This window comes from Rhinatrema bivittatum, chromosome 6 (genome assembly GCF_901001135.1).
Source record: "Rhinatrema bivittatum chromosome 6, aRhiBiv1.1, whole genome shotgun sequence".
In the NCBI taxonomy this organism is placed as follows: domain Eukaryota; kingdom Metazoa; phylum Chordata; class Amphibia; order Gymnophiona; family Rhinatrematidae; genus Rhinatrema; species Rhinatrema bivittatum.
The window spans coordinates 249,782,537-249,794,941 of NC_042620.1; the positions used below are offsets into that span (position 1 = coordinate 249,782,537).

Here is a 12,405-nt window from a genome sequence, read left to right on the forward strand (position 1 = left end):
CTACTGAGCATTTAGTCTCTTGTATGATCTTTATCCTGTTGGACTCTATACCCTCCCAGACTTAAAATGCCACACCCCCACCAAGTTGATCCTCCCTATCATTACGATACAATTTGTACCATGATATAGCACTTCTCCATTGGTTATCCTCCTTCCACCAGGTCTCTGAGATGCCAATTATGTCAATCTTATCATTTACTGCTATACACTCTAACTCTCCCATCTTACTTCTTAGAATTCTGGCATTGGCTTACAGACATTTCAAAGTGTGGTTTTTGTTTTTATTAACAACCTGCTTTTCAGTTGATAGGGATAATTTGGAAATCTTTAGCTCAGGTAATTTTTTTTACATATAGGCACATAGACTACGTTTGCTGTTATTGGCACCTCTCTGTTGGAATGCTCTAACTCTCCTGTTTCATTAGTATCTTTCAGGATACACTCCTCCGAACCATGCACTGCTGAGTGACTGCCTGCTTTCCCCCTTGTTCTAGTTTAAAAGCTGCTCTATCTCTTTTTTAAAAATTAGTGCCAGCAGCTTGGTTCCAACTCTGATTAAGGTGGAACCTATCCTTTCGGAAAAGTCTCCCCCTTCTCCAAAGCGTGAGGATCGCCTGCTAACTTGCTTGCCTGGTGCGAAGGTGGCGGATCTCGCGCGTCACCTAGATACGATTATAGACAGTGCTGGGGAGGAGCCGGCTGTCGTGGTACATGTGGGCACCAACGACATAGGAAAATGTGGAAGAGAGATTCTAGAAGCCAAATTTAAGATTTTAGGTAGAAAGCTGAAATCCAGAACCTCCAGGGTGGCATTCTCTGAAATGCTTCCTGTTCCATGTGCAGGTCCCCAGAGGCAGGCAGAACTCCGGAGTCTCAATGCGTGGATGAGACGAGGGTGCAGGAAAGAGGGATTCAGTTTTGTATGGAACTGGGGAACTCAGACTCCGGAGTTCTGCCTGCCTCTGGGGACCTGCACATGGAACAGGAAGCATTTCAGAGAATGCCACCCTGGAGGTTCTGGATTTTCAGCGAGATCCGCCACCTTCGCACCAGGCAAGCAAGTTAGCAGGCGATCCTCACGCTCACCAGCCACCCAGCTATCTACATTTCTAATAATTGAATAACCAACTATGATGGCCGGCCTAACCCTTCCCTCCTAGGCAGTAGCCCTGGGAGACTTGTCCTCAGTGTGAGAGGACAATACATCACCTGGAGAGCAGGTCCTTGCTACAGGATCACTTCCTGCTACTCTAGTGCAATATTAGCTTGTCAAGCTTCTCACAATATTATGAATCACTATTTCAACAGCAAATGGCAACCTCAAACTATGACTTGTGCTAGCAATCGCCCCCAGCATGTGACCTTGTACTAAAACACATTTTCCCTAGGGCTGAAAATGTTACCTCTATGTTTGTGTGATGGCAGGAGGAAATACAGATTCAGACTGGGTGAAAAAAAAAAAAAAGAGTAGCAATATTGAAAAGCCACAGACAAGTGGAATTTGTTTTATCATATAACTGCTTTTATTTTGCAAAAATGTATTTTAACCAAAGCATCTTTAAAACTTATCGCAAAAAGGCATTTGAAAAGCACTAATTAAAAATATTTATAACTGAAGTATAAACAGTAATAGCAAAAAATGCCTGAAAATGACCCTCAGCTTGAAAGTATTGTCAAGCAGTAAAGAAATGCTGCAGAACCACAAGGAGGATAGGGAAAAAGGGAACACAAATTTCAAATCCCCACCACCAAACAAAATCCTCCTTGAATCAGCCATGAGAAAATCCTAAGAGAAAAAAAAAACCCTCAAATTCTGTTTCCCATGAAAAGCAGACCTGGGAAGTAAAAAACCCCATGCTGTTTTATAACTGGAAATGTTTGTCCTCACTGCTCCTGACCTGTTTCTTCCATTTCAATGACATACTCTCTCTCACCCCAGAATAATTTATGCAACAGCACCTGTAGCAAGATCACAGGTAGCACACCAGTGACAGAGTGCATTGCTAATCGCAATAAAGCAGGTAGTGGGCTCTTCCTAAAGACAAATGAGATCTATAAAGCTTCAGCCCCCCAACACTGGAATAACATCATTCCTCCTCCTTGAAAAATGCAACTGCTGGAATTCATCTCCCCGCCCTGAAGCTGCTGCTGCCTCCTACACACTTTGCATAAGTCCTAGAGTTTAGCAGACTCCCAGTCATCATTCTGGCTTTTGTTCCAGTGGGCTGTGAGCCCCTTGCTGCTCCATTTAGTCTCGCTCCAAAGAGACATTCTCAAACATGCTGAGCAGGTTCTTGGGCTCAAAGGCATGCTGACAGTCCTCCTCCACAAAGCCTGAGGCATGGCAGGTACTGGGGCTGGAGGTCTTGTGGCTGCACGGGGACTCCTGGCTGATGTGGCTGATGTTGGGGCTGGTGCACAGCGACCTGTTGGGAGATAAAAGGAAGATGTGCCAGGGTCTCTTTGTATCTACAGCTCAAAGTTTCAGCAAGCCCTCTTGTCCCAGTACCAGATGCCATAGCAAGGTGTAAGCAGATTACTTACCTTCTACAGTACTATGTACACAATATAAGGAGTACTGCCCTGACCTGGTCTCCTCTCTCATTTTCTTCTCTCTCCCCTATCATACCTACTTCTCTTAGTTCCTCTCTCTTCCTCAAATGTGCCTCCTCTTCCAGATCCCACTATCCTTTGCTTCCTTAACATCTATCATAGTGTTATACCAACTACTTACCTACATTACCATATTATCTCTTCCATTTTCCCTTTGCCTTCTATTACAACACACCTCTAAACCTTCTGTTCCTGCTGTGCCCCCTTCTTCCTGTTCCTTTTTGCATGTCTGCTACCTCCTTTTGCTCAGATTGGCTCTTTTATTCTCCATCTGGTGTATTTCCTCAAGTACAGAAGTGTTTGTCTTCCACAGCACTGCAGCCCATACCGAAATTTTCATACCTGTTAAAATTTTCTTCCTTTCTATTCATTCTGAACTGCCAAGACTAATTAGGCTACCTCTGCTGATAGTCTCTACTGGCAATTTTCTGCCCAGTGAGAATATCATCTGTGGCTACCAGACTCCTAACCGTTTGCCAAAGGCAATCCTCTGTGGCTGATGTAGGACCTCTTCTCTCCTTCCCACCCTGAGCTACAGCAGTGATATTGTAGGTAGCACAGGGATGGTGACAGCTGTGCTCCTGGCCTGTCATCATCCCCTACAAACCTCTCTCTTTAAATAGGAAGAATGCCAGTAGAAAAGAGAAGTAAAAATGGTTGACAAGTTCAGCACTCACCTTGGAAAGGTGTTGAGGTAGTGCGATTTGGTTTGATTAGGTACCAACAGTGTTAATCAAGAGAGCAGTGAGTCACTCTGGCTGACTAACTGAAGTTGGACTGTTTGTATTTCCCAATCCTCCCACCCACCCCTAGCTCATTCTTTAATTTATAGGCAGGTGCCACTTACAAAAAAAACAAAACAAAAAAAAACACCTTATTGAGAGTTTGATCATTCCCCTGTAGGCCACTACCAGACATATAGTGAATTCACTAATACATTTAAAGGACTTTAATTAGACACATTCCTACTGCCATAGCAATCTAAAACTTTACTAGGAACTGAACAAATTTGAGATGAAGGCAGCAGTCCAGCAGCAAGAGGGGGGCTTCCCAGTCTTTTGCATAGAGTGTCACATGTATGATTTTTTACCCACCAGTGAGAAGTTGTACATGTGCATGCGATGCAAAGAGCTCCTGGCTCTCAGAGAATGAGTCCGATCTCTGGAGGCTAGAGTGGCAGACCTGGAAGAGCTGAGGCAGACAGAGAGGTATATAGAAGAGACCTTCAGGGACATAGTAGCCAAGTCCAGACTGGCAGCCCTGGTGCTGCCTTGGAGGAAGGTGGTCTCATGATCGGAGAGCATCAACCTGATGCAGCAGGAAAGGATCCTGTAGTAAGGACCTGTTCTCCAGGTAGTGCATTTTCCTTTCGCACCAAGGATGTGTCTCTAAGGTCTACTGCCCAGGAAGGAAGAGTTAGGTTGGCTGTCATAGTTGGTGATTCGATTATTAGGAATGTAGACAGCTGGGTGGCTGGTGGGCGTGAGGATCACCTGGTAACATGCACCTGGTGCAAAGGTGGCGGACCTCACGCGTCACCTAGATAGGATTTTAGACAGTGCTGGGGAGGAGCCGGCTGTCGTGGTACATGTGGGCACCAACGACATAGGAAAATGTGGGAGGGAGGTTCTGGAAGTCAAATTTAGGCTCTTAGGTAGAAAGCTTAAATCCAGAACCTCCAGGATAGCATTCTCTGAAATCCCTAGTGTTGGATTTTTTAGCAGGGCCTTCCTTTCGGCCGCTGCACAGTCTATCCCTGCGCCTGTTAATAGTGAAGACTGTGTTCTTGGTGGCGATATGCTCGGCTCGTCGAATTTCTGAACCTCAGGCATTGTCGTGTCGAACATAAGAACATAAGAAAATGCCATACTGGGTCAGACCAAGGGTCCATCAAGCCCAGCATCCTGTTTCCAACAGTGGCCAATCCAGGCCATAAGAACCTGGCAAGTACCCAAAAACTAAGTCTAGTCCATGTTACCATTGCTAATGGCAGTGGCTATTCTCTAAGTGAACTTAATAGCAGGTAATGGACTTCTCCTCCAAGAACTTATCCAATCCTTTTTTAAACACAGCTATACTAACTGCACTAACCACATCTTCTGGCAACAAATTCCAGAGTTTAATTGTGCGTTGAGTAAAAAAGAACTTTCTCCGATTAGTTTTAAATGTGCCCCATGCTAACTTCATGGAGTGCCCCCTAGTCTTTCTACTATCCGAAAGAGTAAATAACTGATTCACATCTACCCGTTCTAGACCTCTCATGATTTTAAATACCTCTATCATATCCCCCCTCAGTCGTCGCTTCTCCAAGCTGAAAAGTCCTAATCTCTTTAGTCTTTCCTCATAGGGGAGTTGTTCCATTCCCCTTATTTTGGTAGCCCATCTCTGTACCTTCTCCATCGCAATTATATCTTTTTTGAGATGCGGCAACCAGAATTGTACACAGTATTCAAGGTGCGGTCTCACCATGGAGCGATACAGAGGCATTATGACATTTTCGTTTTATTCACCATTCCCTTTCTAATAAATTCCCAACATTCTGTTTGCTTTTTTGACTGCCGCAGCACACTGAACCGACGATTTCAATGTGTTATCCACTATGACACCTAGATCTCTTTCTTGGGTCGTAGCACCTATATGGAACCCAACATTGTGTAATTATAGCATGGGTTATTTTTCCCTATATGCATCACCTTGCACTTATCCACATTAAATTTCATCTGCCATTTGGATGCCCAATTTTCCAGTCTCACAAGGTCTTCCTGCAATTTATCATAATCTGCTTGTGATTTAACTACTCTGAACAATTTTGTGTCATCTGCAAATTTGATTATCTCACTCGTTCGTATTTCTTTCCAGATCATTTATAAATATATTGAAAAGTAAGGGTCCCAATACAGATCCCTGAGGCACTCCACTGCCCACTCCCTTCCACTGAGAAAATTGTCCATTTAATCCTACTCTCTGTTTCCTGTCTTTTAGCCAGTTTGCAATCCACGAAAGAACATCGCCACCTATCCCATGACTACTATCGCCTTTTCACCGTTCCAAGTTGTATTATGTCCCTGTTTTATTGTAACTGCTACTTTTTCTTTTAGCACCTGTTAATGTTCTTATTATATTCCTTTGTCACACCTTGTTAATTGTAAACTGGCATGATGCGATTCCCATCGCGAATGCCGGTATAGAAAAACTCAAAATAAATAAATAAAATAAATTTTACTTTTCCTAGAAGCCTCTCATGAGGAACTTTGTCAAACGCCTTCTGAAAATCCAAGTATTCTACATCTACCGGTTCACCTTTATCCACATGTTTATTAACTCCTTCGAAAAAGTGAAGCAGATTTGTGAGGCAAGACTTGCCCTGGGTAAAGCCATGCTGACTTTGTTCCATTAAACCATGTCTTTCTATATGTTCTGTGATTTTGATGTTTAGAACACTTTCCACTATTTTTCCTGGCACTGAAGTCAGGCTAACCGGTGTGTAGTTTCCCGGATCGCCCCTGGAGCCCTTTTTAAATATTGGGGTTACATTAGCTATTCTCCAGTCTTCAGGTAATATGGATGATTTTAAAGATAAGTTACAAATTTTTACTAATAGGTCTGAAATTTCATTTTTTAGTTCCTTCAGAACTCTGGGGTGTATACCATCCGGTCCGGGTGATTTACTACTCTTCAGTTTGTCAATCAGGCCTACCCCATCTTCTAGGTTCACCGTGATTTGATTCAGTCCATCTGAATCATTACCCATGAAAACTCTCTCCATTACAGGTACCTCCCCAACATCCTCTTCAGTAAACACCGAAGCAAAGAAATCATTTAATCTTTCCGCGATGGCCTTATCTTATCTTCGAGAGCCATTCTGCCAGATAACTCCAGGAGTGTTACAGCTTCGCATCGTTCCTTCCTTCTTGCCTAAGGCAGTCTCGGAGTTTCACCTGAATCAGTTCATTTCCTTACCATCCCTAGAAAGACTCAAGGACACGGAAGACTACCGCTTCCTCTGCCACTTAAATGTCAGTTGGCTTTTAGTGCGGTATCTGGAAATCTCGGAACCGGGGTGCAAAACAGACCGCTTGTTCATTCTTCATGGTGGAAGGAAACAAGGCAAGGCAGCTTCACAAGCTACCACAGCTCGCTGGATCAAGGAAGCAATCACAGGAGCTTATGTAGAGGCAGGGAAGCCATTACCCTTTCAGGTTAAAACTCATTCCACTAGGGCCCAGGCAGTATCCTGGGTGGAAGGTAAGCTACTGTCTCCCGCCAGCTGGGTCATTGGCTCTGGGATTGCATGTAGGTTATCCCCATGTGTTCAGTTAAGGGTAGTAACTGGGACAAACACTGCCGATCTCAAAAGGCAGGGATGATGTAACATTTCTGCATGGGAGTAACCTGTATAGAGTGGCAGTTACTACCCTTAACTGAACACTTGGGGATAACCTACATGGAGCGAAAATTACGATCCTTAACAGAATGCATGGGGTAACATGCACAGAACGGCAGTTACTACCATAAGCAAATTGCTGGGCAGACTAGATGAACCATTTGGTCTTTATCTGTGGTCATTACTATGCTATTATGTTACAATGTATATGAAATGTCTTAAGCTGGGAAAGTGTCAATAAATAAACTTCTAGATAATGTGTATTATATTTTCTAATTGTTTTAATAAAGTGTGTGCCTACACAATGAGTGGAGTAAAATTTTATCAAAAAATATAAACTTGTTTACCTAAATCTTCCCGGCGATCGACAGAGGAAGATCACCTTGTGGCAGAGACTTTCAGCTCTTGAGGAACTGCTGAGTAAAGAGTTACAGACTCCGTGAAGTTGGTTTTCGGGATTCATCAAGGCCCCTGAGGAAAGGCTTTCACATCTGAAACATGTCGGGACCATCAATAAGAAGACGGACATACCAACCATAATCGGGGAAGTCTGGTTTTTCACTCTTTATTAACATCTTTTAGAGTCTCATAGAGTTAATACTTGCAGAACACGCATATAAAAATATTACATTGCCACGGAAGAGTCCTCAGGTTTTCTTTGGGACAATATAAATTTTAAAAAAAACCACTAAAAAGAATTTAAGGAGGAGGAGGAAGGTTAATGATTATAGACCACTTAATAGTGGTGCTGGGCACCTACACTATGTATGAAACCTTTCTCTAACTCCATTTAACATTTAGGTAAACAAGTTTATATTTTTTGATAAAATTTTACTCCACTCATTGTGTAGGCACACACTTTATTAAAACAATTAGAAAATATAATACACATTATCTAGAAGTTTATTTATTGACAGCGACAGAGCACCGCTCTAGATTGTTTTTGTTCAGTTTTATCAGTTCGCTGTACTGTTTGGTGTACCTTTGATAGATTTAAGCTGGGAAAGGCCAGCTTTGCTACACTGTCTGTAGTCTTTCAGAGATTCTGCAACTTTTGTCCTATGGCGATCTGCAATCCCAGAGCCAATGACCCAGCTGGCTCCGATAAGTCTAACAAATCAGTCCATTTGTACAACACTGGTGGCATCTACCCCCAGGAGGACCCAGGATTTATGTTTGAGCATAACTGCCCCAGTCAAAAAGGAAAAAAGCATAAAGTGATTGCGGGAAAAGTTGCCAAAATATCAGTCACCTTCAAATATGCACAACTCCTGCTAAAGTTTTATCTCTGTGCAAAGTGGAATCCATGCCTTGATTTGTGGGATCTTTCTGTAAGAATGGAAGTCTTCCTTACTATGCAGGAAATAGTCAAATTTATCCTAGGGGACTTAATCTAGGCCTCAAGTTTGCTTCAGGACAGCCTACTCATTTAACATAGTAGCTATCAGAAGTTAAGGACTTCTTGAAGCACTAAGTCTGGCCAATTGCCCTACCTATTGTAAAGCAAAGTTTCTTACCTGTAAAAGGTATTTTCCGTGAACAACAGGACAAATCAGCCATACAACTCCACCCTCTTCCCCACAGCTTATGAAATGACTGAGGAGACTTGCATGGTAGCTGCACAGGAAGGACCCGCACAGGCTCATCCCCCTTTTGTGGCTGATTTGTCCTGCGTCCATGGAAAACACCCATTATAAGCAAGCAACTTTGCTTCCCTGAGGACAAGCAGGCCGAATTCAGCCACACGGGCAGGGATTCCCAACACTTAAGAAAAAAAAATGAATGAGAATGTTTAAAATTTAAAAATATAATAAACTGCTTCAGTTGCTTGCAGCATGTTATTTTCCTGCACAATCTAAACCTATAGAGAAGGAGCTGTGTACCTGGGATAAGAAGATATAGAGTAAGAGTAGGTGAATCTTCCACTCTTTAGTAGTCACCTTGATCTTTTAAATACTATGAGCAGGGGTAGCCCAGTCTTGATAGTCAGAGGTATGTAATACAATGCAAACCTGCCTCATGCTCTGTACCACTAAAACAGGTGTCCCAGTTATCTACCTCCCTAGTCTGAGGTCATTATATTCTGATTTAAGCCCCTGGTTCCCCTTTAGAGCCTCACCTCTTCCTCCTTCTGATGCTATATTCAGGAGAAGGGTTTCGAGGTGTGGATGTGCTGCCTAGTGAGGGGCAAGTGAGTACCTCTGGAGAATTCCGGACACTGAAAGAGAAAAAGAATAAGATTTTGGTTACTGAAATGCAAGCCAAAATATCACCCTTGCAATACATAAAAAAAACCAACCCCAAAACAAAACCCCAATTACGTGTTCGCTGCCTTATCCTGCACATAAACATATAACAGCTATTAGGACACCCAGTCTATACAGATATAATCCAATTACAGGAAACAATGTTGAGATTACTTACCTGATAATCTCCTTTTCCTTAGTGTAGACAGATGGACTCAGAACGAATGGGATAGTATCCGCATGCTAGCAGTTGGAGACGGATCTGACGTCAGCACGGGGTATATATATCCCCACAGGAAGCGTAGCAACTTAGTAATCTTCCTTGCAAAAGCTGTTATGGATGTGTGTACTGACGCTCAGTGAAAAGTGAAACAGGATTCCCCTGACCGATTGATAGTAGCTGGAGACCGCCAGCATTCACAACCGGAAGGCATTAACACCTGGTATAGTGTATGCTCTTATGTAAACAAAGACATGGCTTACCTTGAATCGGTGAAACCCATGTACACCGGCAGCTGGGTGGGATGCTGAGTCCATCTGTCTACACTAAGGAAAAGGAGATTATCAGGTAAGTAATCTCAACATTTCCTGGCGTGTAGCCAGATGGACTCAGAACGAATGGGATGTACAAAAGCTTTACTCCCAGCCTGGGCGGGAGGCTGCCTGAGGACCATGTAGGACCGCCCTTGCAAATGCTGAGTCCTCCCTGGCCTGGACATCCAGACGGTAAAACCTGGAGAAGGTATGGAGGGAGGACCACGTCGCCGCTTTACAGATTTCTGCAGGCGACAGCATCCTGGATTCTGCCCAAGATGCTGCTTGTGCTCTGGTAGAATGAGCCTTGACCTGTAGAGGCGGAGACTTCCCGGCCTCCACGTAAGCTGCTCTGATAACTTCTTTAATCCAGTGGGCGATGGTGGGCCGCGAGGCGGCTTCCCCTTGCTTCCTCCCGCTGTGCAGGACGAACAGATGGTCCGTCTTTCGTAGTTCTTGTGTCACTTCCAGATATCTGGGCAGCAATCTGCCAATGTCGAGATGGTGTAATAAACGCCCTTCTTCTGATTTCTTCAAACCCGCCGTGGTAGGCAAGGATATGGTTTGGTTAAGATGAAACTGTGAAACCACTTTAGGTAGAAAGGAGGGAACCGTACGAAGATGGATAGCCTCAGGAGTGATTCTGAGAAAGGGATCACGGCAGGACAGTGCTTGTAGCTCTGAGATGCGGCGTGCCGAACATACCGCCAATAGGAACACCATCTTCAAGGTTAGAGAACGGAGAGACAGTCCCCGAAGGGGTCTGAAGGTGGATCCCGCGAGGAAATCCAAAACAAGATTGAGGTTCCATAAGGGCCCAGGCCACTTTAGTGGCGGACGAATGTGCTTGACTCCTTGCAGGAAACGAGAAACATCTGGATGCTTGGCGATGGTCTTGCCATCCCTCCTGGGACCATAGCAAGACAGCGCAGCCACCTGAACTTTGATGGAGATGAGGGAGAGACCCTTCTGAAGTCCATCCTGCAGGAAATCCAACACAATAGGGATTGTGGTCGCATGTGGATTGGTGCCGTGAGTGTCGCACCATGCTTCAAATACCCTCCAGATCCTTACGTAGGTGAGGGACGTGGAAAACTTACGAGCTCGGAGGAGTGTATCTATCACGGGCTCCGAGTAACCTCTTTTCTTCAGTAAGTAGAAAAAGAACAAGTAGATTTGGAAAACACGCTCAGCAAGCGTGCAGGCTCTCCAAACTGCTTTGGAGACGGAAATTACTAAGTTGCTGCGCTTCCTGTGGGGATATATATACCCCGTGCTGATGTCAGATCCGTCTCCAACTGCTAGCACGTGGATACTATCCCATTCGTTCTGAGTCCATCTGGCTACACGCCAGGAAATGGGGCATTTTACTTAGACAGACATGAAAAGTTGTGGGAGGAATACTGGGGACATTTTATTTTTAACTGATAGCCAGGTCCTGAAAGGCAGAGATATAATCCAGGTGCAGATCACACACAGAAAACAGTGAGGCTTTCCGTAAGTGCTAGCAGGATTTTTACCAGATTAGATGTGAATCTAATACTTCAGAAATGGAAATAAAGAGAATCACTTGTTGAGGGTCTGCAGGTCCCCTGTGTCTATGTCTTCATGGTACGACAGGGCGCAGGGCAGGAATCCAGGAGAGAAAGCTTTCACCGGCAGGTCGAACACATCGTCTCCAAGGCTGTCATCCTCCCAGTCACTGGATATGCTGCTGTCTATGAGCTGCGTGGGAGTAGAAGCAGGAGAAGAGGGAGCCATTCTAGGGCTGCTCCAGCAACTCAGGAACCAGTGAGCCGGCCAGGTGATGCCCAGCCACAGCACCAAGAGGAAGGAAAGCAGCCACTGGTGAAGAAAAAAGAAAACAGGGAGGTTACTCAGGAGTAAAACAAAAAAGGAATGCACAGCCAGTGTAGTGTAAAGTAAGCTTAGTCATGCTTTACTTCTTTCTCAGTTTGCAACCCTTCATTTGAGCTGTGCACAATAGCTCCCAGACAACAACTAGATGTAAAAGGAGGAAGAGGCGCAGTTTATGATGGTTCCCCTCCTGTAAGAGCTGGACGGAAAAGAGTAAAGAAAGAGGTTATGTGTGACGGCTCCCTGAAAAAAAAGACAAATGGGATGAAGGAAAGAAATGGGGATAGGTGGTTGGCTTTAGATTCAGCGATCAAAATGACTACTTGACCTTTCTTTCCCCCAAGCCTGGTGGTTAAATTTTGCAGGTTTGTTGCTTACAGCCATTCCATGCTAGATTTTTTGTTTTTCAATCAAATTTTGTTTCATGCATGTTTTTACCTTGTAATCTGCCTTGAACCTTTATGTGCGAAGAGTGCGGATAATAAATACTAAACTGTGATATCTACCCAGTCGCAGGAATATGGTACTGATGGGAAGCATAGTGCATGATGCTGGGGTCAGCTACAGGCGGCCCCGAAGCACAGGAGCTCTTGTGTGCCTTTACTGCTGGCTGCTGTGGGCAAACAGAAAAGCTTGTTGGTACTTGAGTTGAAGGTTCTGGATCAGCACTTTGCAGCTGCAGAAACCTCCAACGCTTCAAAGACCAAGCAGGGCACTGCAGTGAGTATGCGGGGTGGGTGGCCAGATGACCATAAAAAGGACAGATCACAT

The 12,405-nt window shown here is 44.3% G+C and overlaps 1 protein-coding gene across 3 annotated transcripts in view; it reads right to left on the reverse strand.

The window, feature by feature from the left end:
- Positions 1 to 1,506: 1,506 nt before the first annotated feature.
- The window catches only part of PKMYT1 (protein kinase, membrane associated tyrosine/threonine 1), a 60,112-nt gene continuing 49,213 nt past the window's right edge, over positions 1,507 to 12,405 (reverse strand). For 2 of the 3 annotated variants that reach the window (XM_029606773.1, XM_029606772.1), the window contains exons 5-8: positions 11,348 to 11,622; positions 9,117 to 9,215; positions 7,345 to 7,488; positions 1,507 to 2,426 (exon numbers count right to left, since the gene is read on the reverse strand). In XM_029606773.1, coding sequence (XP_029462633.1) covers positions 2,249 to 2,426; positions 7,345 to 7,488; positions 9,117 to 9,215; positions 11,348 to 11,622 — 696 coding nt within the window. In that variant the 3' untranslated portion in view covers positions 1,507 to 2,248. The remainder of the gene's footprint in view (positions 2,427 to 7,344; positions 7,489 to 9,116; positions 9,216 to 11,347; positions 11,623 to 12,405) is intronic. The other variant, XM_029606774.1, reaches the window with a different exon arrangement.